This window comes from Copidosoma floridanum, unplaced genomic scaffold, assembly GCF_036245765.1.
Source record: "Copidosoma floridanum isolate Cflo_tuat_1 unplaced genomic scaffold, Cflo_Japanese_pri ptg000034l, whole genome shotgun sequence".
In the NCBI taxonomy this organism is placed as follows: Eukaryota; Metazoa; Arthropoda; class Insecta; order Hymenoptera; family Encyrtidae; genus Copidosoma; species Copidosoma floridanum.
Window position 1 is genome coordinate 8,715,260 of NW_028321911.1, and position 27,319 is coordinate 8,742,578.

Sequence of the window (27,319 nt, forward strand, 5' to 3'; positions counted from 1 at the left end):
TTGACTAGGAAGGTAACTTGATCAATGTTTGTAGAGAAGTAATAAATACAATGCACGTTTGAAACAACTCAACTATAAATTGGCACAGTGTATAACAAAAAAAAGAAAAGTTGGACAAGGCTGTACAAATAAATTAACGAGAGTAAGAAGGATTAGTCATTGACGAGCAACCAACATTAGATGAAGATTTAAAAATTAACTAGAATGGATGAGATAGGTCAGTTGTCGAGGTGTGCACAAAGCATAAACACGTCAAAACTAGTAGTTCTTAAAAAACTTAGGCCCAACAATAAGAGCTCCTGGTGTTAAATAACTTGTACTTTTTTTTTCTGTCTGAAATCGAAAAAATGTCAAGATAAAAGTAATTCTTAGAATTCAGTTAGGTGTCATTCGGTGAGTCAGTTACACACCACGAGATTCATGCACATCGATCCCACATTGCATCAGCATTTTATAATAGTGATGAGACTCGAATCTTCATTGAACATCAAAATTAACATTTTTTACCTTCTCAAAGTTTCCTATGTATTGAATGTAGAAGAACTTAAGATGATGGTTCTCTGTTATCTGTTTGAAAAAAAACAATATGAACTAAATGGTATAGAAATTGACAAGTGTAAAAATTTTGAATTGACAAGACTATTTCTTTAAGTTTTCGCAATTGGAATTTGTATTAGTATACTCTATATTCAAAAACTTCTAGGCATATTTGGACTGTAAAAACATCTAATCCATTGGTAAAGTCTAGTTCCGTTATTTTGGGCTTTCAGAAAAAATGAAAAAGTTAGCTTACTTTTTATGATTGTCTTTTTGGTCATTATCAGTAAAATAATGTATACTTGAAGTTTCGAGGCGCGAGAAAATTGCCAGAAAATTTATCTACTTACTGTCTTATTAAATATGATAATGAATTAAAGTATGTCCTTAGTCTTCAAGGAGCATGCAGAGCTTCAAGATAAATGGCAATGATTTTATGCTCAAAGAAATGGCGATTTTATCATTCTATAGGGATGATGAGCCACAAATAGTAAATAAAAATGTAAGAATTTGTGACTTGAGCTGGCCTATCATGGATTATTAATATAACTGATTGATATGACATAAAAATGTGCTGTTCACAACATAATTCAATTAAAATTTTTTTACTTTTGTATAGTATGGGAAGATGTTACCGACTTTGACAAACCAGGGCATTAAAAAAAAAACTATAATAAAAATTCACTTGTCTATAAAATAAATAAAAAATCATGTGTGGATTTATTTAACGCGTAGCTATTGAGCAATCAATATCAAAATGGGTCCGTCCTTCAATAAACCAAACAAGTTGGAAGAAAGCAGCAAGAGTTATCATAGTAAAAACAATTAAGCAAAAAACCTCTTTTATAAAAGCTCGTTGAGGCATCTTAACCAAAAGTCAAAAGAAATAATTTATCTGAAAATATTTACTTGAATCTAAAAAAAGATGGATACGATATAATTAAACAAAAAGTAAAATTATGTTGTAAAATAATTGGCCCTTAATTAATTTAAATTTCAAGTAATTATATTGAACAAAAAATTTCAATGATTATTCAAGTAACCTTTTTTCATACTGTCCCTAAGATTAAGACCTATGAATTCACTGTTATCATCCATAAAAAATTTATTCAGTGAATAAATTAATAAACGGAAAGAAGCTATTAATAATATCAATAATATTGACTTGTTTCAAGTAGTAAAACAATTAGAGAGCACAGTATCACAGAATCTTCTTCGCAATAAGTAGATACAGAAGAGAGAGAGAGAGAGAGAGAGAGAGAGAGAGAGAGAGAGATACCAATCTGTCGTTACTCTGGTGGGGGAGGGAGAGAGCGCAGCAAACTGGCACTTACACAAGGACCAGGCTGCGGTGCTAGTAGATATGCCAGTAAAAAGTTGTTAAGTCTTATAAAAAAATTACCTGTTAACAAAAGTAATGTAATGCAAGTTTGAGGTTATAGTAAGAGTAATTTTACTTATCTATCATAATACAATAATGTTATGATAGAAAATAATGACTTACAGCATTAAGTTTTCAACAAACTCATAAAATTTACCAAAAAACCATTTCTTTTTCTTGATTTAAGTAAACCATTTTCACACTAATATTTAACATTGTTAAGTAACGAGATCAATTGAAGTATTTAACGTTCATATTGAATGAAACGAACTTAAGTTTGAAAAACTTACCAACAGAAGTAACTTTCTTTAACTAATATTACTATTCAATAATTTACTAGTAAGTAACAGAAAGCGTATTGCATAACTTATCAAGCCTTTTTCCCATTTTTGGATATTTCTTCTAATTAAAACAATTTTTAAAAAATTTAATGCCTTCTATTGTTATTTTCTATTACAACAAGATAATATTTAAACAGCCTAATAATATTACACTTATAATAGTTAGTTAAAAAGTAGTTTTATATTGGTTAATTTTATCTTCAACTTTGACTACTGATACTTGTTCATTACTTTTATACTATTTTATAAAATGTTCAGAATGCCTTGTTTATATATAAATAATAATACATTTTTTAGGAGAAAAATTTATACTTCTTGTTATTTTATACGGCTCTTAACAATGTCAGTCAAAAAATGCATCAATTTATTAATATCTATTAAAAATTAATTTTGTTTGAGCAGATAAATAATAAAATTCATACTTATGATAACTTGAAATTTACTACTTTTCTTGAACTATTATATTTACATGGGCTTTCACGGCAACATTTATACTTTATGTTTCCTGCCTTAAAATAAAAATGTAAGTATTTATAGCAAATTTTGGCCATGATTTTTTTTAACATTGTTCTCATTAACTGGGAACCAGTGATTACTTTTAAGTTACATACTAGAATAATGCCCCTTAGTGACTGTTGAACCGTAGAGAAATATTCTACTACATCGTGTATACTTTTTTATTCATTTTTATTTTTGATTGGGGTACTTTATTGATTTTAAAATCACGTCTTTCGTTGATGGGCACGTTAAGCTAAATTTTACCGTTACTGGTTAGAACAGTACTATTTTCAGCAAAAGAAAATATTTCTAATTGTTTCGAAGCACAGTATGACTTAGTGTAATATCAATTTTGTTTTTTTTGTTTTTGTTTGCAACCACTAGTATTTGTTTTACATTATAACTATTTGTGCATTATTGTTCTTGGCATTATCTTTTTTGTCACTCTGATAGAGAAAACAGCTGCCAATTTTGCTTAGCACATACATCTGTTGTTATACCAAAGCCAGCTTTGACAGATGATTTAAGAGGTCTCATAACGGTAAAATAATTATGTAAACTCTCCAATGTTTAAAAATCAGCAGCAGACTATATTTAAATTGACATGGAATGAATTTCAACTTTGCTTAAATGCCATTAGCTCAATAAATATTTGAATTCACGGTCATAAATTTTAAAAACTGTAGGAGTAGACCCTTTGACATAAGTGCCCTCTATCTCCCTTTTAATAAACATAAAGGTAAACATTTAAAGCTCCTAGAGGAAACTTTATACGAAGTTTTTGTTATCTTATAGTGCTATCTGCTGGGTGCATGAGGTTGGAGAGGAAGGCTGGTTAGCACTTGTTACTTTAACATTGTGTCTTATTGGCTGTGAGAGTCGATTTGCCAGTGACGGCTACTTTAACTTTCTTTCTTCTATAACATTTTACATGGGCTTGGAAGTACGGGTTATGCACCTGATCTATACGTCTAGCTCTGTCCTACAGATACTACTCCAAGCACTCAGCACATGGGGGAGGGAAGCAAGAGGGATGGGAGGGGATGGGGGTGGCTGACTCTCACAAGTAATCGGTGTGTCACCTAAGTCCAAACTGGGTGTCAAGTCAGTATAAACACCAGGACTGACCTCTGCACACTTCACTATCACGTTAAAAAAGCCTAAGAAAAACAGTTAATCGACCCTTGATAATAAGCAGTAAAAGCAAGACGGCGAGACTTGAACAGTCACCCATTTAAGTACTAAACTTGCCGATGCTGCTCAACTTTGGTGATCGATGAAACTGCAAATCCACTGCAACGCCACAGTGTCAATTTTTTTGATGTACAGATAAATAGAGTTACAAGATCAAGCAGTATGAAAATAAAGCACTTAAAACAGCTGAAGTTGAAAAACGTATACAATAAAATGAATATTTATGGGTTTTTGTGCGTTCGATTCACCAGAGCATCAGGAAATTTCGTGACCTCCATTAGTAAACAAGAATTCACTTACATGCATTTTGCATAAATAATATGCATTTTAAAATTGCTTTTTAAATAACCCGTAAATACTAATTATACCATTCGGGTAATAGTAATGTAAATAATAAACGGTATTTTCATAATCTTCCCAAGTTTTCTGAAAATTTGTTTTATATATATACATATATATATACATATATATATATATATAAAGACTATACTTATTACACATTTTAGGTGTAAAAAAATGCTAAGGTAGTTCTTTTTTTGCTTATGTGATTAAGACTATTGATATTTTAAGGTTTGCGTGTCTAGAGCAAGATTGTTATGCTATGATGGCTGAAAATCGCAGGAAAAACAGTAAAAACTTTGCTAGGATACAATATAGATGCATAAAAGGTTGCAAACTCTTGGAATGCCGGAATACCTTGTCAGCAAAGTTACGTACATGAAATTTCTTACCCCAGTCGATAAAGTGATAAAAAGACTTCAAAAATGTGCTTTTTGCCTGTCCCTACCAAAAGTTTGTTTTTTCTGCGTCTGTACAACATAACCTTACAATTTTCAAGTTCAGTAAACACAATCTTTGAAGTATGTGCAAGCAAAAAAAAGCGTAAGCTCCTCGGTCATAAAGTAAACTACCGCCGCTTGAGTGTCTGTCAGCCTCTTCTTCGGCTTGACCAGCAATAATCCACATAAGTGATGACTAGTTTACTTTCTGGCCAAGGCACGCAATATATTAGTATCGAATTCTAGGAATATGGGCTAGCCACTCTCTTCTGCCATGTGTTAAAACAATACAAGGAAAAAAATTCCCCAGTAATAGAAAACAGAAGATAAAGCATAAAAATTTCTCATTACTTCTGAAGAAATATCATAACACTTATTCCACGTGATGAACAGATTTATCTCCTTAATGATACAATTTAAAAAAAAATCCAAGAAAATATCAAAACATATTATAGCATACATTATTTAACATGAAGGTATTATAAGCTTACTAATATATAAAGCAGAAGCGCTAAAACCGTTGTAATCGCTAACCGCGAAAACTACTGAACCGATTTTCTTGAAATTTTGCACACTGATTCATGATACTTCCTAGATAGTTTTAGTATAGTATTTATCTTAAAAAATTTAATAACAATAGCAATAAATGAGCTTAAAGTTTTGCAAAAATATGCCAGCTTTTCACTTTAGTTCAGTAAAATCCGCTAGATGGCGTCGACATAAAATCGAAGCTACCTGCAACATAATTAAATAAGTGTGATTATAAGAGGCTGAAGCGTCTCCATTGTGTTGTAGTCGAGCTTCAGCAACTCAACGAGCTGTATTGAGAATGCTGATAATAGTCTTGCAGCTGGGTATCCCGGTTACGGACGACACTCTTCTCTAAGGTCGAAGGGACCTAGGAGTCCATTCACCCAGAATCTCGACGAGTGCGATCAAAAAAAAAAAAAAATTAATTCCAACCGATGCCGCCTCTGCCACAGTACCAGGAGACATATCTAGCCAGAGCACAATCTGCTCCAACTCATCAGACTTTTGAGGGAGTTCCACCATCCCACCTGGTGCAGTTAGAGAATTTGTAGCTACGAATGTAAGCAAGGGAAGAAAACAGCTCTGAGCTCTGAGGGGCATGGGCAGCCACAATGGCTACCTTCTTGGTCGTCGCGTCCCCAATGCGCTTACCCACATGTTCCCGTCTAACGATGAGCGGTTGGTTATCCGGGGAACGACCTGAGACGAGATATTGGAGCTATTCACATAGACATTTTTTGCTTATTTCATTGTGAACGTTCATATTGACAAGGGGGTTCCACTGTTCCGCTAAACTCAAAGTAAGTGAACAGACTGAAAAGACCTATGCTGTGTTCTCTGTCAGTAAACATAGTTGTGACCATAAGCTTTGTTGCCTGATGGAAAAAGAGGTATGGGTCTGTTCAGTCTGTTCACTTACTTTGAGTTTAGCGGAACAGTGGAACCCCCTTTTCAATATGAACTTTCACAATGAAATAAGCAACAAATGTCTATGTGAATAGCTCCATTCCTTGGTCAGCGGCGTACCTCTCTCCATCACAGTCTCCGTACATCGAGACTCCCAGGGTAAGAATCAAGCAAACGTAGCCAGCTCTTCTTCATCAGGAATAAGAATAGCCTGGAAGTTTCACCACTGGCGCTTTTTAGGGCCATTATAAGTATTTACGTTCCCTACTTAACCATCAATTTCATCAAGTTTAAACTACCTTGCCAACAAATACATTTTTACTACCATTTCTGGAAGCAATTCGTTGACTAAAAGACCATATTAACTAAAGACGGGCACTATTGAACAAAGTCAGTCATTCACTGTCAGACGTCACAAGCGGAGTTGTTCGCCGCAAGGCTGGGAACCCCAGTGACCGTTGACCCTATATTACCCTTTCGACTCTGAGCATTCAACCAGGAATCACTGATCCTTTCCAAGGTCTGCGTTGGGCAAACCTATAACAGCTATGTAGGAAAAAAAAAACTTGAGCCAACGGGACAGCCTCCACTGGACAAGTATCATTACCCAATCTCCCCATCTAAGAACACCAAAACAACTGAATCTGCAAATAAAAAAGGTTTTTAGACACCAACGTCTTCGACGTTATACCGGAAGACGTTGGGAAAGAGCACTACAACTAGCCCCAAAGCTTCTGACTTTGTAATTTTTCTCCAAATCAGTATATATCTTTAACAGCAAGCCAGAAAAGATCACCCTGAGGTATCCAGGTCACAATTGCTGTTAACTGCAGTCAAGAAAGAGTCAACTTAAAAAGCTCACCGGTCTTTTTTAGGGCCATCGGACGTCAAACTACCTTGCCAACAAGTATATTAGAACTTAACAAAGTTTACAGAAAACAGCCTTTAGGGGTCACACAAATTTTAAGCATGCCAAAAGTCGCAAGAGGGTGAATCGGAAGAAAAAATTCAAGTGTATCTGATAAATATAATTTTACTTAGGCGTCAAGAAACTGACGCAGAAAATTTATCGAGATTGAAACAGCAGCTTTAAAATGAACAACTAAAGAGTCCATTACTAGAAAGTTCAGCTTTTCATTGTACCCTCACAGCAATCTCTGAAATCTTTAAAGATCCTACTTCAGATTTTTAAATAAGTAGAAAATGTTTTTGTGTTTTTGTGGCAATAAAAATGTAGGGTTTAAGATCCAGGACTTTGTTGCTCTGGTAATAAAGTTGTGAGATCTGAGAAAAAAAATTTTTTTTTATTATAAATTTTTTGGGGGTTTAAAATCTTAACAGCTTTAAAAAATAGCCGTTTTCGTGAATTACACGGGATAAACTGTAAATCAACGGCTTCTTATGGCCACCGATTATTTTATGGCATAAAGAACGCACGGTACTTATCACCATAATAATTTTTTTGAATTTTTACACCTCATTATTTAACCAAATAAACTATATGAATTCCGAAAAAATATGTTTTTAATAAGAAGATTTTTGTTCTTAGATGTATCAGGAATATGTGTAAAATTTCTAACTGAAAATGTTTCACATTACATGTCAACACACTACGGTGTTTTATTTAGTAAGTCTCGGGCGAAGCCGAGACGGGGGGCTGCTAGTAAATTATATTCGTGTTAATTTTAGGAAGAAAATTTTAAATGGCATAAATGACCATATGCTCTTCTCATACACTAAGTTTAAAAGAAGGAGCAAGCGTTCCACAAAAAATACAACATACATTTACAGCAAACTGAAGCCTAGCTAAAAGATTCTATGATTAAAATAAATTAAAAATCAGAAAAAAGTAAGAACTTGTGCATCAAAGTGTGAAGTTGTACTTGTTTTGCAGGCAATGTTTAAATATCGATATATTTTTTATAAAACGATATTCTTAATCACCCATTAGGATGTATTAAAGGTGTTACAACTGTCATTTGAATAAGGAAGTGCAGTATTTTATTATTTAATAAATAATAAATTATAAACACTGTATTGTATGGTTAGAAAAGGACAGAGTATTAGCTCCAAGCCGATGCAGAGGCAGCATATGATATCTTTACGCCACACTCACACCTGTCAAGTACGCTTGCATCCTGCAGTACCGCTTCATCATAAATGTAATGAATTGCATGGCAGGGAATATAACTTGACTAAAAAAATCACTTTAATCACAAAAAAATATTGAAAAAAAACGTTGGATTGAAAAGCAGATAAATTATCTATAGAACTTCGTGTAAGAAATTCATATAAAAATGTATATGTCCAATAATTTAAGACATTGCTAGAAAAAATTTTGAAAAAAATGAAAAAAATGAAAAAATCATTTTTATTCAATACGAGTAATTAGATTCATCGACATTTCTCATTTAATACAAGTTTGCTTCGGCAATTCAGTTTTTAAGTGGTGGAAATTATCGATACATTCAATTACTCGCATCTTACTTACCCATCGATACAATAAAACAATTTTATATTTATGTGTATATTTTAAAATTAATAAATCATTAAAATTAGATAACTAGGTATTAATACATGAAAAAGCTTTTACTAAAAAATTATTCTCTAGAATTGAAAAACCTACTTAATTAAATAAATAATTTATAAATCCATATAATAAAATCGAACATATGAAACAAATTAATTTTTAAGCAGTAAGAGAGTATTTAAATTACAAAAAAAGATTACGAACCACAATATAAGAGAAGTGAGACTAATCCCCTATCAAAGATAGCTCGTAGCTAAGTAGACAAGGTCATCGACTCATTTTTATTTGTTTTAAGGAATCAAGATTAAAATTCTAATTAAAAAAAAAAAACTTTTTAAGAGTAAAAACCTTTTAACTGTTGATTTAATCTCACGTATAACACACTTATAGACGTATAACTTTATAAACAGTAGTTACTAAAATACCATACAGTGCAACCATGAAGATTTTACCTCCTCTCTAAAGATAAAAACTGTTTAACTGTTGATTTAATCTTACGTATGACGCACTTATAGACGTATAACTCTAAAAACAGTAATTACTGAAATACCGTACAGAGCAACCGTAAAGATTTTACCCCTTCTCTAAAACCTAACCTTGTAGTCGTAGATAAGTGAAATTTATATTCCTTAAGTGAAATTGGCTGTTGAATCTTGTAGTGCTACTTAAATTAATGTAGGATCATCCGTCTTCAAAATAGAAAAATTGTTTTTAGGATGTAAATTTGTTGACTTGGATTATTTATTTATTTATCGACACTCTATTGGATTATCTATTTAACGATTATGTACCAAAAAAGTTAAACTGTCGAGGTACATCATTCAAACGATTACCTAATATAGTGAATTTTTGTTTTTGACGTAGTTCGAATCACTAATGCCCACTTTGCTCACGATAGCAGGATATAATTTACAATGTGTTTAAAATCTGTTAGACTGATTTAATGGTCAAGAGTGTAATTTTGCTAAGTTTCAAAGAACTGTCTAACTTAAAGTAGTGGCTATGTTTTACAGCCCACGCTCATGCATGAATCATTACGTGCAAAAAGTGCTGTTCAGAATTTCATATTCTTAAAAAAATTTAGATACACCACTGATCGGAGAGGTAAAACATAATAGTTGCCTGGGAAGAATTGTGGTAGTATATTTTAATAAGCAAGTAACTTATTGATATCTGGCAAGGAAGAATGATTATTATTATTATTCATTACAAATTTAATTTGAAAACTGCAGTTATTTTTTATTACAACTTTTTTTTGATCTTTCATTTATCTGAATTTCTTCGGTTTAATTTTTCATCTTTGCCCTAATCTCGTGGCGGTCAGTTATGGAAAAAATGCATCCCTTCCCAGTCCTGATCACATACCAGCAGTGCAGGAACGTACGCTGCTCCCTCACCCGTGCTATTTTAGAGCACGTAGGGATACTCCCCCCCCCCTGATTTTGACTATGACAGTAGACTGTTAAAGTACAGAAATTCTCGCTGCTCTTCCTGATTCTTACCACGTTGCGATGGTGCAGAAACCCACGCTGTGCTCTTCTCGACGTCATGGTCTTTAACACGTTGTGGAAGTCAGGCTTGGGTATAATTTTATAAGTTAGTTTTTTAATTTTTTTAACACACTTTAAGATTATTTTTAAACTGTAGTTAGCTACTTTCACTGAAAATTTTTTCTTTCACCGTTCTATGTCACACCTACAGCTCTACGCCACTACTGTAAGCAAATATTTCCAAAGCAATTGTCAACTGAAAGGTAAATAAAGTTATGCATCATATACGCAGGTTCATAAATATACACTAAGAGAAAAGAGTAATAAGAATTATAGAGAAATTCCAGCGAAAATTACTATTTCACAGTAAATCGGATAAAAATCTGGTAAAAAAAGAAATAAGTTATTATTTTATACAGTAAAAAGTATTGTTTTCACAGTTAAAATTATGGTTCTAAAGTAAAAATTATGGTTCAAACAGTAAAAATTTATGTGCAGAAAAATGAGACTTATTAACTGACCTTTTAAGGTTGACTGTTCCAGAATAGAAACTTTTACTGTAGTAACCATAATTTTTATTATTCAAACCATAATCATAACTGTTAAAACAATAATTTTTACTGTTAAAAATAAAACCTTTTTCTTTTTTTGTCAGCTTGCATCCGATTTACTGTGCAGAATGGTAATTATTGCTGGAATTTCTCTATAATTTTTATTACATTTTCCTCTCAGTGTAGTAGAAACAAATAAACATCAAGGAGTAGGATATTAAAAATTTTTAAATCTTTATTTTCCATCTTTTTCTACTATAATTATAAATTTGTGTGCATCCTTATATACGTTATAGTTAATAATTCGATTTGCGAGCATGTAGACATACATTTTAGCTTCGGTATGTTAACTGTTTTATAAGTGTTTCGTGTGTTATGTATGTTATTTGTTATCAATAAAGCCTGGAGATATTAAGAACTCTATGAAGTACATCGTTAGTAAATTATTTAGTGTTTCTTTGACCGACATTATCTAAGTTGACGAAATTATTTATTTGTTCCAGGTAATTTTGCTACATAATTTCTCGTCAAAATATATAAGTTTCGTCCATATCATAAGCAATGTAGATATACAAGGTGTGTGATACGAAGTTTTTACGATAATTTTTTTATTTGTTTCAGATGATGTGGCAATCTGAAACTTCTGATACAACAGAAGAAAAAACTGAGCAGATAGAATCTGGACATTCTAAAAAAAAGAAGATCTACACGACATACTCTAACCACTGGAAAACTGATCGTTAGTACTGCAAATGGATACAAAAAAAAAGATCAGTTCACAGCTACATGTGATTCTGTCAATCTAATATCCCAATAAGGTACGAAGGAAGTCCGGCTTTAGACAAACACAAGCAGATGGAAAAACGTATGAAATTTGAGGTACCAGAAAATATCAGGCAGTCTTCAAAATTTTCTGATAAAGAAAAACAGTGTCGAAGAAAATGATGTTTTAAAAGCTAAACTTACACATGTTTTTCATAACGTAACTCATAGTTTAAGATGCAATAGTCTGGACTGCTAGATAAAACTTGCTCTAGGTGTGTATTCAGATGGTAAAATCACTGCTAAAATATCTGGCCGACGCACGAAAGCTGCAGCCATAGCACGAAATACGCTCGCTCCGATTATACGGCAACAAGTTGTTTTAGAATCGAAGAATGCCAAGCATTTTTCGGTAGGAAGTGACACTTCAAACGTAGGTCATATTAAAACCTATCCTTACGCTGTGCAATATTTTAATACAGAGACAGTAGTATGTTAAAAGCTACTAGATTTTTATGAGTATCAATTTGAATCATCTAAAGATATACATATACAGTAAAATCAAGACAAACACGGAAAAAAATAAGTTACAATTATCTCAAATCACTGCTTACAGTGCTGATAACGCTTCCGTGAATTAGGGGCATTCACAATTATGTGTTTCAAAAACTACAAGAGAGAAATAATCATATACTTAAAACTAACTGTTACAGCCACATAATTAACAATAGTGTTAAATATGCTCTTCAAGCTTTATCAGTAAATAGTAAAAATATGGTAGAAAAAAACATTTAACGAATTCAGCTTATGATGAACCAAAACTGAAAAACTAGAAAAATGTTTTTTATTTGCAAATGTTGAGTACAAAAAACTTTTTCGACGTGTACTTACAAGATGGTTTTTTTTTACCTGCTCAGATCGCTTACTGCAATCTTGGCCTGCTGTAAAGCAGAATTTTTTGTTTTAAGGTGAAGGTAACTGTCGAAAATAAGTATGGGTATGTAATGGTAGAAGAAAAACTTTCCGAGATGCCTTATATACTTAAAATTTTTGACGACATTAATAATCATAATTTATACACAGATTACTGCTGTCTTCGAAAGACGTTTGACCATCTTCTAAAAGATAAAAGTATATTAAATGACAAAATTTGGCAAAAGTTTTTTATAAGATGTGATCAAAAAGACTTAAAGAATACAAAAAAATTGTTATTTTTTGCATTATCTATTCCTGTAAGTAATGATGTTTGTAAAAGAGTATTCAGCCTGTTCAGTAATCTATATAATGAAAACAGAAATCGTATGGCTTTTGATTTAACCGAAGCTGAGCTTACGATTCAACTAAACTTTAAAGTGGATTGTTGCAATTTTAAACATTATCTTAATACTTCTGAAGGAAGAGCTTTAATGGCTTAGTGGTTAGCGTGCTAGCCTCATAGCTAGAGATACTCGAGGGGTCATGGGTTTGAATCTTGTTGAAAATTATCGAGATATTTTTCTCGGGCTTTTTTGATGTGATCAGTACCCAGGATGCCGAAAAACCACTAATCCGACTCTTATATCTAATAGTAGATTTTTCTGGTGATGTCTGGATCTCCAGGGGCTTCCTATTCGAAGGAAGGCCAACACCTTGCCAGCTCATCGGGTAAAAGTCACTACCGGTTGTAAAAGGTTGGTTCAGCGAGTATAGATAGTTTATTGGAAAGTATCTTTCCCATTAGACTTGATAATAGCTAGGGTGTGCTTGAAATAACCGCTGCAACCTGCAAATAGTATCCAGTAGGATGGATTACCAAGTCATCTAAGGGGACCTTTACAAGAGTCCGCACGAAAGACTCACACACCGTGCAGTTAATGCAATAAGTTGAAAACAAAAAGGTCTCGGATATGGCTAAAGTTGAAAAGAGTCCTAGAAACCACCATACCATACCAATACTTCTAAGGGATTAAAATTGGTGGATTTAGTAAAAAAATTCCAAATATATGTGTCACCGTAATAAGTAATAAAGTTTTGAGATTATCAACTAATGTGTAATATTTGTAAAGTTGTGAATCTATAAAAAAAAAAAAATTAATCTAAAATCCCGACATTTTAAAATTTTCTCTCGATTTTTCAATCTTGGGATATGATAACCCTATATGCAATAGTGCACAATGAAGCCTAAAATAATTACACTGTACAAGTAGGTATTTATAAAAAAGAAAATATACTTTTTGTCTTACTATACGTAATTAAGCGTTGAAAAAAACTGACTATTTTTATTATTTTTTTTATTTGCTAGAGTATCTTAATGTTTTTTCTTATAGATAATGCAAAAATTTTACTATAATAAGAAGCTATAATCGGGGATCAATTAAAGTACAAATATATACACACACACACGTATATATATATATATATATATATATTGAGAGCGCGGTGGCTCGGTCGGCTAGGTCGTGGATTGGCACGCGGGAGACCGTGGTTCGATTCCCGGCCAGTGCGACTTTCGGGCAAGTACCTCTGTGAGTCTCACATGTGCTTTTTCACCACGCAATGCTCCTCGAGGATGGTTTAGGCAACCTTCTCGCAGCAAAAATTGCCTAATTTCCCCCTACCCCCCTCCCAGTAATGGGAGGCCTCCCATCCCTTTCTTTGTCTCTTTCCCAAGTGCTAAGTGCCCATAGTAGTGCCCTTATTAAAGGAGTCAGGACGTAGAGCACTATAATATAAAAAAAATTTATATATATATATATATTTTTTTTTCAAATTCTACCTGAAATTTTGATTGATGTAGCATATTTGTTAAATAAAAAAGTCTTATTAGTTCCATCGTGTTTTGAGACTTTTAATTGAGTAGAAAATCATTTTTATTGAGTAAAAGTCGTAAACTTTTCTTAATTTGATCAAAAAATTGTATGTCACAGTCATTAGTCCAGAATGTTTATATCAAACCAATTTACAGGAATCATAATTAATGTCGGAATGTTTTCATTCAACATCCAAACTACTATGGAAAAGGTTTAAATTTTTTCGTTTACATCTTTTGGGTTGAAAAAATCCTTCCTATATCTGGATTGTTAATATTATTTTCTAAGTGTACATGGATTCCCAGCCCTTATCTTAGTTCCTTACACGTAATACAAAATAAACTTAAAGTTAACCTAAGAAATTAGACTACTATAAAAATATCTGAAATATACTCCCAAATGAGTGGTAGAGAGACGGATTGAAAAGCCACTAGCTATGGGTGAAGTCTATTTCCTAGTTAATTAGTGCACAAAAAGACTGACAAACGACTAAAAGTGATAAAAAAATCACTAAAAAAAAACACTCAGTTAACATGACTACACACAAATAAGCTAATATCAAATAACTAGAGAATTTTTCTTACCATGGGCACAAAGTGTGACTGCAGCTTTGCACCTTTGGGCTACACTTTTCACCCTTGCAAAAACTATTAGACAGAGTCAAATTGGTTTCCGAGTCATTGAAGCGCATGGTCCAATTGGTTTCCGGCTATTCAATACGTAGGTACTATATTTTTTTCGTCACACTTTTTCCAGGCTTCGGACTGGCAGCCATTTTAATGTTGGCATGTATAAAAATTATAGACCACTGTTTGAAAACATCAAAGTTTAAAGAACTGGGAATAGTGTTTTAGAGACTACATTAATAAATTCAAAGTGAGTTGCAGAACTTGTTTGATACAGTAACATTTTGTTTCTTAAAGTTTTTTAAGATTTCGTTGTCTATAATCTCTTTTGATTTACTTTTTATTACTTCGCATCTTGATATACAGTTCACATTGCATAAATTTCAGCTCTTCTACAGATTCGATAATGTTTGGATTTGATGTATAAAATATTTCATTTAGATGCGTATGAAAAGATTCACAATTATTCGTAGTACGCCAGATCGAAGATAAAAATTGGGCCCAAGTTGTTGCAGGAAGTCATTAAATTTAGTGACTTTCGCATCACTGGGCATTATAGTCATCAAATGTTCAGTAAAACATTCATCCACTATGTCAGGATTTAAAAAAGGCAAGCCAAAAAAGCTTAAAAAATGCCTATTTCAGAATTTTTACATTTACAACCAAGTTGAATGACCTGTTGTTTTTCTAAACGGTATAAGTATACATTTCTTTTTTACGTTACGTTGATTTCAATTTTAATTGTTATGCTCATATTGAAAACATGTATCGCTTCAACCAAGTGCTGTACTACTCAATATTTTCCCTCAATATATATGTTAGGTGAATGGGAACTAATTTAACCACGCGCTTCAATGACTCGAGAACCAATTAAACCATAAGCCCCAATGACTCAATGAACAGTGGGAGCCAATTTGACTTTTTTTTATAAATTTGGGAACCAATTTGTCTACACCCGACTCTAAGAGTAGTCGGTAATCAGTATTAAGTAAATGAAAGTTGTGGCTAATGCTTTATTACCTTTTTTTGTAGCCGAATAACTGAAGTCCATTTCTTTTCCAGAAGGCCTCCATACTTGCGCTCGACTTCACCGGGCATATCGGCTTCTTTTTTGAAGGCCTCAAGGGCATTTTGATAGCTGTTTGCACTCAGATATTCTGCAATCGCCTTATTTCTGCAATGACAATAATTTGACTTGAAAAAAATACCTGATAAATTTATTTCGTTGAAAAAATGGTTTGAATTTATTTCACAAATGGTTATGTTACAAAGGATTAGATTATAAATTCGAGATTATTCCAGTAACACCATAAAATGTATATAAAAAGATTAACTTGTTGTTGGAAAAAAGATTAGACAAATTTTTTTTTGATAACATTTTTTTCATGTCTCATTCATACTTGTACGTTTTTCAACTTATTTTCGAATAAATTTTTCCCACACCTGAATGTATCAGTAATTAGAAGTTGATTTTTACTTATTTTATAGTGGAAAAACTAATTTTAAAGAAAAGATAATCTCTAGGAATTAGATGATTTGCTAGCTCAATACAACGGCTAGCAATTCATAAACACGTCAAGATATGTATTGATTTTCATTTCAAAAATTGAGTAAACATTGTGTTTTGTAGCTTATTCGCGGTAAATTGGAAGTAGAAAAATCACTTTTCTATAGACTATAGATTTAGAAAAATCAATATATCTGTAGTCGTAAAATTACGCCAAAAGGTAAAATATTGTGTATCCGCGTATTTTCCATTCAAAAAATGATCTTACTATTATAATAATCAGTAGCTTAAGAAATTGATTTGCAAGTGGAAAAATTAACTTTATAAAGCTTACCGATGTTTTAATTTTTTGGAGCTTTCATATTTTAAGTAACCAATTGATGGTAAAGAGATCAAGCCAGCACATCCATTACACGTTTCTGTCTTTTTCAGGCTTAAAAAATAATATTAAAGATACGATATTTTGTACTTATGTTCAACCTAATTTGTAGCTAAAAAGTTTATTTTTATAGATCTTATAAATCTTTCTAATTAAAACATTTAGAAAACTGATACTACGTCCACATTTACCTGCGTTTCAGCTGATACTTCTATCAAGAGAAAATTGAGTTTATATATCACGTTCTACCTGAGTAATAGAGATTTATAGCGCAAAAATAAATCACTTATGTCACAATAACTTGAGAAATCAGCAAAATGACAGATATGTTATTGTGTGAGCATATCGAACACAGTTTTTTTTTTTAATCCCAGGCTAAGAGAATTATACGATGTGCATTTATTCACACAGCTTTATTTGGGTCAAAATGTAATATTAAATTTCTTTATAAGGATCCTATAACTGAAATAATTAGTAGCCTAGCTCAATTTCCGTTATAAGAACAGATCCCTCGTTTTTAATGTTTGGAAACAATAACACCTTATTAAATTTATAATAGTATAATATTAAACAATAATATTATGATTGTTTCTAACCTTTCAAATAATATTAGTCATGTAGCACCTTTGTAAAAATTGAACAGTACGATGTAAAATAGGCTTAATGTTGAAATGTTATGAGTGAACAGAGAAAAAAAATGTGCTTAGTGTAGAATACTTCGTACACATCTGACGGGATCCTCACCACACCTTTTTAAGAAGGTGATTTACGTAATGTGTTTTCCTTCCACGCACATCTGCACAGAAAAGTCTGATCAGCTAAACAATCACCTGTCATCGAACAATCCAGTGGTTCCGTGCAATTTATGCATGAAGCAACTCGATGCGTGAGACACGCATGTAGCAGGCGTATATAGTGTGTAGATTACCTACTATAAAAGGCATGGTAGGGACTACGCCAAATGTGCGTAAAAGCCTTACGCATCAAAACTTTTGTAAAATGATGTGAATTATGAAAAAAAAAAGATTTATCATGAACTGATTATGAAAGGAGTCTACTAGTTAATTTGTTATGAGGAACTTTGTAAATCACTAAGTTAGTGAATGGACAGATATATTAATTCTAAATACAAATATCAGTATCGAATACAACTACAACTCTTTTATGAAGACATTTTGTCTATTTTAAGAAACTATTTTGTAGTTGATACTAATAACATTTTTTTAAAATCATTAATATCAATCTAGCCTACATTTTCAAGACAATACACAAAAACTGTATGATGTATTTTTCTGTCTGTACTATAATGTTTCAGCCCTCCAACCTTTTACGAATTTATTACTCTAATAAGTAAAAATCCTCTATCTGCTAAGATTTTAGAATTTTTTTTACAAAATTTATCTCTCGAAAACTGCTAATTATCTTCGTTAGCGTTAAAAATACGGGAAGTAATCTTTTCTCATAAAAGCATGCGTTTTATTTAACGACAGCCGATACAATCATTCTTAGCAACTAAAATAGAGTACTGCTAAGCAGACCTACCTTTCAGTTACCTACTTGGGCCAAAATAGCTAGAGTGGCCGTGCATTCAAGCTGATTTAGCCGTATTCTTGTATCAGTGCAGCAAAAATATTTAGAAAAGGCATGATTTTTGTCAATTTATTGCAATGACGGTATTTTCCGGTATTAAAAGTAAAACTAAAAAAACAAAAAGTAACATTATAAGTTCCCAAAAATTTATTTTTTTTACATTCATAAATTATTGTATAAGATTAGAATTTGCTTTCAAAAATGACAGTTAATCATTTTTTTAAGAGATGCCATTATCACATTATGATGTCACTGGCTGATGTCAACTACCAACAAAAATTTTCTAGTACATAATACATACTTTAGAAATTTTAAGCCTCTGTACATAAGCATTGAATTCCATTTAAAGCTCCGACAGAATATTTTTGCGTAATTTAATTTACTTATAACGTTTTCAAAGCTCTAAACTTGGTCATTTCTAGCTATAATATCTGGAGTCAATTATGCAAGACTCTTGGATAACTCTTAGTGAAACTAGGCACAGCTCCTGCTTAAAGTCGTAAACGTATAAGACATTTTAAGGCTGTTGTTGTGAAGTCTGAACTTGAACACGTGCCATTGCACTTTTTATTGTTTAATCAGTTTAGTGATATCATTATGTTATACAGATTTTCAGCTACTAATATACGCCACCTTGCGCCAAAATCATACACCGCATACGAATGTAGACAGTGGATGAAGATCACTCGTTAGAAAAATGCAAGTCACCATTTATTCTTAAAGGTTATAAATTTATTTTAATAAAATTAATTACATTTCATTCATCCTCTTCTATCATTGATACAATTTTTATAACTTTATTCATTTATCAAAAAACTTACGGTGCGAGTGAATGTACAGCTCCTCGGTAGCTCAAGTGGTAGAGCCACTGTCTAGTAAATAGGAGGTTGTGTGTTCAATCCACACTCGGGGACGATATTTTTCTCATTCTTATTTATTTCTTAGGAAAATTTTATTGAAAAAGAAGCTATGTTGTTAAGTATTATGAGTCTTAAGTATATTGGATATTGAAAAAAGGACATCTATAGAGGATATAGAGTGCTTGTATTGACATGACACTGAAGTTCGGAACGTTCCGGGAACAAAATTTAATAACTAAATTAATCACTTTAAAATAGAGCAAAAATGAAACAGAACAACTGAAAACAGCATAAGACACTGCCAATCATATATATAAGTCGTAAAAATAATGATATTCCATGATAATACCCCAACCAAAAAATATCATTTATGTGCCTATGCTAACTTCCAACTCATTCAAACTTCTGAATTTCAAAACTCGAAATCCAGAACAAAGGCCCCGCCAAAAATAATAAACATTATTTATAATTACATAAACAATGTATGAAAATTTTAATATCAGAAAAAAAACGAAGAGGCGGGTAGGTTTTCAGCGATTTTCCACCTCACGCACATATCGAGAACGGCCAAAGTGCGGCTTCTGGAGTTCATAACTCGAAATCCAGAACGAAAGCCCCGCCAAAAATAATACACATTATTTATAATTACATAAACAAAGTATGAAAATTTTAATATCAAAAAAAAAACGGAGGGGCGGGTAGGTTTTCAGCGATTTTCCACCTCACGCACATATCGAGAACGACCAAAGTGCGGCTTCTGGAGTTCATAACTCGAAATCCAGAACGAAAACCCCGCCAAAAATAATACACATTATTTATAATTACATGAACAATGTATGAAAATTTTAATATCAGAAAAAAAACGGAGAGGCGGGTAGGTTTTCAGCGATTTTCCACCTCACGCACATATCGAGAACGACCAAAGTGCGGCCTCTGGAGTTCATAACTCGAAATCCAGAACGAAGGCCCCGCCAAAAATGATACACATTGTTTATTATTACATAAACAATGTATAAAAATTTTAATTTCAGGAAAAAAACGAAGGGGCGAGTAGGTTTTCAGCGATTTTCCACCTCACGCGCACATCGAGAACGGCCAAAGTGCGACTTCTGGATTTTATAACTTGAAATCCAGAACGAAGGCCCTACCAAAAATGATGCACATTGTTTATTATTTTATAAAAAAACGTATAAAAATTTTAATATCAGAAAAAAAACAAAGGGGCGGGTAAGTTTTCATAGCTTTTCCACCTCACGCACATATCAAAAACGGCCAAAGTGCGGCTTCTCGAATTCATAACTTGAAATCCAGAACGAAGGCCCCGCCAAAAATGATACACATTGTTTATTATTATATAAACAATGTATAAAAATTTTAATAGCGAAAAAGAAAATGAAGGGGCGGGTAGGTTTTCAGCGATTTTCCACCTCACGCACATATCGAGAACGACCAAAGTGCGGCTTCTGGAATTCATAACTCAAAATCCAGAACGAGGGCCCCACCAAAAATAATACACATTGTTTATTATTACATAAAAAACGTATAAAAAATTTTATATTACAAAAAAAAAAAGGGGCGGAAGAGTTTTCGGCGTTTTTCCACCTCACGCGTATATCGCGAACGACCAAAGTGCGACTTCTGGATTTTATAACTCAAAATCGATAACGAAGGCCCCGCCAAAAATGATACAAATTGTTTATTATAACATAAACAACAGACAAAAATTGTTATTTCAGGAAAAAAACGAAAGGGTGGGTAGGTTTTCAGCGATTTACCACTTTACGCATATATCGCAAACAACCAAAGTGCGACTTCTGGATTTTATAACTCGAAATCCAGAGCGAAGGCCCCACCAAAAATAATTCACATTGTTTATTATTACATAAACAACGTATAAAAATTTTAATTTCAGAAAAAAAACGATGGAACAAGTAGGTTTCCAGCGATTTTTCACCTCACGCGCATATCGAGAACGGCCAAAGTGCGACTTCTGGATTATATAACTCGAAATCCAGAACAAAGGCCCTGCCAAAAATAATGCAAATTGTTTATTATTACCTAAACAACATATAAAAATTTTAATTTCAGGAAAAAAACAAAGGGGCGGGTAGGTTTTTAGCGATTTTCCGGCTCATGCGCATATCGAGAACGGCCAAAGTGCGGCTTCTGGATTTCATAACTCGAAATCCCGAACGAAGGCCCCGCCAAAAATAATGCACATTGTTTATTATTACATAAACAACGTATAAAAATTTTAATATCAGAAAAAAACGAAGGGGCAGGTAAGTTTTCATAGATTTTCCACCTCACGCACATATCGAGAACGGCCAAAGTGCGGCTTCTGGAATTCATAACTCAAAATCCAGAACGAAGACCCCACCAAAAATGATGCACATTGTTTATTATTACATAAACAACGTATAAAAATTTTAATATCAGAAAAAAACCGAAGGGGCAGGTAAGTTTTCAAAGATTTTCCACCTCACGCACATATCGAGAACGGCCAAAGTGCGGCTTCTGAAATTTATAACTCGAAATCCAGACCGAAGGCCCCGCCAAAAATGATACACATTGTTAATTATTACATAAACAACGTATAAAAATTTGAACTTTAAAAAAAATACAAAGGAGCGGGTGGGTTTTCAGTGATTTTCGACCTCACGCGCATATCGAGAACGGCCAAAGTGCGACTTCTGGATTTCATAACTCAAAATCCAGAACGAAGGCCCTGCCAAAAATGATGCACAATGTTTTTATTACATAAACAACCGATTGAAAATTCAATATCAGAAAAAAAACGAAGGGGCGGGTAAGTTTTCAGAGATTTTCCACCTCACGCACATGTGTATCATATTTGGCGGGGCCTTCGTTCGGGATTTTAAGTTATGAATTTCAGAAGCCGCACTTTGGCCGTTCTCGATATGTGCGTGAGGTGGAAAATCGCTGAAAACCTACCCGCCTCTTGGTTTTTTTTTAAATTAAAATTTATATACATTGTTTATGTAATAATAAACAATGTGCATCATTTTTGGCGGGGCCTTCATTCTGGATTTTAAGTTATCAAATCCAGAAGTCGCACTTTGGTTGTTCGCGATATATGCGTGAGGTGGAAAATCGCCGAAAACTTTCGCGCCCCTTCGTTTTTTTTCTGATATTAAAATTTTTATACGTTGTTTATGTAATTATAAATAATGCGTATCATTTTTGGCTGGGCCTCCGTTCTGGATTTCGAGTTATGAATTCCAGAAGCCGCACTTTGGTCGTTCTCGATATGTGCGTGAGGTGGAAAATCGCTGAAAACCTACCCGCCCATTTATTTTCTTTTTCGCTATTAAAATTTTTATACATTGTTTATATAAAAGTAAACAATGTGTATCATTTTTGGCGGGGCCTTTGTTCTGGATTTCAAGTTATGAATTCCAGAAGCCGCACTTTGGCCGTTTTCGATATGTGCGTGAGGTGGAAAATCTATGAAAACTAACCCGCCCCTTTAATTTTTTTTCTGATATTAAAATTTTTATACGTTTTTTATAAAATAATAAACAATGTGCATCATTTTTGGCAGGGCCTTCGTTCTGGATTTCGAGTTATGAATTCCAGAAGCTGTACTTTGGCAGTTCTTGATATGTGCGTGAGGTGGAAAATCTATGAAAACTTACCCGCCCCTTCGTTTTTTATCCGATATTAAAATTTTTATACGTTGTTTATGTTATAATAAACAACGTGCATGATTATTGGTGGGGCCTCCGTCATGGATTTCGAGTTATAAAATCCAGAAGTTGCACTTTGGCCGTTCTCAATATGCATGTGAGGTGGAAAATCGCTGAAAACCTACTCGCCCCTTCGTTTTTTTCCTGAAATTAAAATTTTCATACGTTGTTTATGTAATAATAAACAATGTGCATCATGTTTTGCAGGGCCTTTGTTCTGGATTTTGAGTTATAAAATCCAGAAGTCGCACTTTGGCCGTTCTCGATATGCACGTGAGGTAGAAAATTGCTGGAAACTTACCCGCCCCTTCGTTTTTTATCTAATATTAAAATTTTTATACGTTGTTTATGTAATAATTAACAATGTGTATCATTTTCGGCGGAGTCTTCGGTCTGAATTTCGAGTTATGAACTCCAGAAGCCGCACTTTGGTCGTTCTCGATATGTGCGTAAGGTGGAAAATAGCTGAAAACCTACCCGCCCCTTCGTTTTTTTTCTGAAATTAAAATTTTTATACGTTGTTTATGTAATAGTAAATAATGTGTATCATTTTTGGCGGGGATTTCGCTCTGGATTTTGAGTTATAAAATTCAGAAGTCGCACTTTGTTTGTTCGAGTTATTTGCGTGAGGTGGAAAATCGCCGAAAACTTTCCCGCCCCTTCATTTTTTTTTGATATTAAAATTTTTATACGTTTTTTATGTAACATGAAATAATTTGCATCATTTTTGGCGGGGCCTTCGTTCTGAATTTCGAGTTATGAAATCCAGAAGCCACACTTTGGCCGTTCTCGATATGCGCATGAGCCGGAAAATCGCTGAAAACCTACCCGCCCCTTTGTTTTTTTTTCGCTATTAAAATTTTTATACATTGTTTATATAATAATAAGCAATGTGTATCATTTTTGGCGGGGCCTTCTTTCTGGATTTTAAGTTATGAATTCCAGAAGCCGCACTTTGGCCGTTCTCGATATGTGCGTGAGGTGGGAAATCTATGAAAACTTACCCGCCTCTTCGATTTTTATCTGATATTAAAATTTTTATACGTTGTTTATGTTATAATAAACAACGTGCATTATTATTGGTGGGGCCTCCGTTATGGATTTCGAGTTATAAAATCCAGAAGTTGCACTTTGGCCGTTCTCAATATGCGTGTGAGGTGGAAAATCGCTGAAAACCTACTTGCCCCTTCGTTTTTTTCCTGAAATTAAAATTTTCATACGTTGTTTATGTAATAATAAACAATGTGCATCATTTTTTGCGGGGCCTTTGTTTTGGATTTCGAGTTATAAAATCCAGAAGTCGCACTTTGGCCGTTCTCGATATGCACGTGAGGTAGAAAATCGCTGGAAACTTACCCGCCCCTTCGTTTTTTATCTGATATTAAAATTTTTAGACGTTGTTTATGTAATAATTAACAATGTGTATCATTTTCGGCGGGGTCTTTGTTCTGAATTTCGAGTTATGAACTCCAGAAGCCGCACTTTGGTCGTTCTCGATATGTGCGTAAGGTGGAAAATCGCTGAAAACCTACCCGCCCCTTCGTTTTTTTCCTGAAATTAAAATTTTTATACGTTGTTTATGTATTAATTAACAATGTGTATCATTTAAGGCGGGGCCTTCGTTCTGGATTTCGAGTTATGATTTCCAGAAGCCGCACTTTGGCCGTTCTCGATATGTGCGTGAGGTGGAAAATCGCTGAAAACCTACCCGCCCCTTCGTTTTTTTTCTGATATTAAAACTTTCTTACATTGTTTATGTAATTATAAATAATGTGTATTATTTTTGGCGGGGCCTTTGTTCTGGATTTCGAGTTTTGAAATTCAGAAGTTTGAATGAGTTGGAAGTTAGCATAGGCACATATATGATATTTTTTGGTCCGGGTATAATCATGGAAAATGATCATTTTCACGACTTATATATATGATTGGCAGTGTATTATGCTGTTTTTAGTTGTTCTTTTTATTTTCACTCTATTTTAAAGTGATTAATTTAGTTATCAAATTTCGTTCCCGGAACGTTCCGAGCTTCAGTGTCATGTATTGACAGTGCCGCCATCTATGCATATGCACCTCTTGATACAACGATTTGGATGTATCAACATTCGCTTGTATACTATTGGTCGTACGAATTTCTAATTTGCCGACAAGCATTAGAGTCACAAAACTACTTTATTTATTTGTATTTCTACTTGCTAACTTACTGCTTATCTTATACGTGATTAAGTCAGAAAGAGGGAACACAGAGAGCTAAGTCAGCCGTTTATACTCGTAAGCATTAATCATATTTATGTATGGCTAACCTTCTTTCCTTATGCTTCTCAGCACTCGGGCTTATCCGAAAACCTGAGCGTCATTTACTTTGGGTCAGGAATAGGGATGGACAAATAAACAATAAATCTTAATACATTGTACATTGAAATATTTCAGAAGGCTTGGGCGATTTTGAATAAAATGCTGGCTGGCTCCGAAATTTAGAGATTATGTAAACAAATTATGCTAGATTTTTTCATAAAAAAAATAGGTAGGTCAACACATTTTTTTTTGAGGAAATTGCTTGTACAAATTCATTATTCTAACACGTAACCTTACGAAACCTTAAATTTAATTGAGTACCATACCGCAAAAGAAATGAGAAGCTGTGAGCTCACACATCAAATTGGTACACATAGTTAAGATTATGAAGAATCTATTATTTAAAAAAAGGATAGGATTAACACGTTAAATTTTGAGAAAATAGCGGGGAAAACGTCGGAAAAAAAATCTAGGGGTAAATGTAGGTGATACAGACTGTGATGCAATCACTGCTACTTTAAGTAAAATGGCAAATAGTAATTGTTGATAACTAAATATTATGTCTAAATAAAATATCACATGTGTTGCAATGAAATTATCGTAGTTACATATAAATGATTTCATCTTCAATTAATTATAATAATTATTTAATGTATGCAAGCTTGTTGACATTTAAGAAGTTTAGTTCATCGTATAAAATTAATGGGTTTTAAATAACTTTTAATGAATACAGCACCCGCACATCACGTTCAAAATTTGTAGGACATGAAAGTCATAGTTATTGTTTCATAGAAATTCAACAAAATATTTATTGATCACTTGAATTTTATTTTATTTAATTGACAGTTGTTTGCACCGGAAAGTAATGCTAAGTTGGCAGTTGCCGCGAGTAGGAATCGGAATCAGTGGGTTAATAAATCGTCATGTTACTTAAAACTATTTACAAATTTATTAACAGAAAATGACTAATGCTCGCTGTTCTCAACAGCGGCAGTGAGCTGACTGACTGTTGCGCAGAACAGTTGAATTTAATTGTCTCAAGCATTTTGGGTCTGTACATTGAAATAATAAAGTGAAAATAGCTAGCGGTTAAGAAAAGATAAACATAAGCTTGATACAGACGAAAGTCTGTTTTGATTTTGCACGTTAAGAGACAGTAGAGATAAGAAAGTGTTACTATTGTAAGAGAGAGAATGTTGATGTAAATAAAGCGCAATGAATATAACGTTTTAACTGAACATACCACCCACCTATTACGTGAGTGAATGAAACGGAACATAAATAAATAATTAGTGTAAACAAAAGAAAAGAAAAAAGATCTTTATTTAAGTCATTTTTAATTGGCTTCGAACAGCAACTCGATCTCCACAAGGTTCTCACGAAAGTCGTCGGCCAATTCTAAGCCCTGCAGATAGTTCCAATTGCTGGAAAGCTTGAGTGTGCCAGGTCTGTATTTGCTTATCAGCGAAAGGACCAAGGCATCGAGCGTTAGCTTCGTGTCACTGCCATTGGTCGAAGTAACAGGGAGGCTAGCTTGCCCGTGAGCTTGCGGACCTTTGGTGCCACCAACGCCGATGATCTCACGAGTTGTAGCTTTTCTCGAAAGTTCGACCTTTTTTAGCAAGCTTTTCACGACAAACGACTGCTGTAAGCCACTGTCCAGCATAGCGCGTGCCACGTACGTGCGATCGTCAGGACCTTGCATTTTGACTAAGACAGTAGGGAGCAACGTAGAGTTGACTGACGAGTAAGCCAGTTGCAATCGATGCGGCATTCTCTGGCGAGCGCCGTCGGTTAAGCAGATGCTAAAAAGTACACAGATGTTGCAGTCTCACGCAGCATGGAATAGTGGTTTCCGTTGCAAGTCTGACAACGCTTGCTTGACTAGCAGCTTACAAGCTTGTGCATACCCAAACAGTTTATGCACAGGCCTTTAGCTTCAATGACTAGCTTTCTTTCTTGCAGACTTTAGGCGTTGAATGCCACGCAGCGCATGATAAAACTGCTCACCTTTGCACAGGCGACATTTCTTGCTTACGCTGTTGTGCACGAAGGCAGAGCTGCTT

General features: G+C 33.6%; 1 protein-coding gene across 5 annotated transcripts in view; it reads right to left on the minus strand.

The window, feature by feature from the left end:
* The window catches only part of Lis-1 (LisH and WD40 domain-containing Lis-1), a 360,764-nt gene that overhangs the window by 123,701 nt on the left and 209,744 nt on the right, over window positions 1-27,319 (minus strand). For 4 of the 5 annotated variants that reach the window (XM_014349624.2, XM_089597619.1, XM_014349625.2 and 1 more), the window contains one exon: window positions 15,936-16,089. In XM_014349624.2, coding sequence (XP_014205110.2) covers window positions 15,936-16,089 — 154 coding nt within the window. Of the gene's footprint in view, window positions 1-15,935; window positions 16,090-24,141; window positions 24,180-27,319 lie in introns of those variants that run through there. The other variant, XM_089597620.1, reaches the window with a different exon arrangement.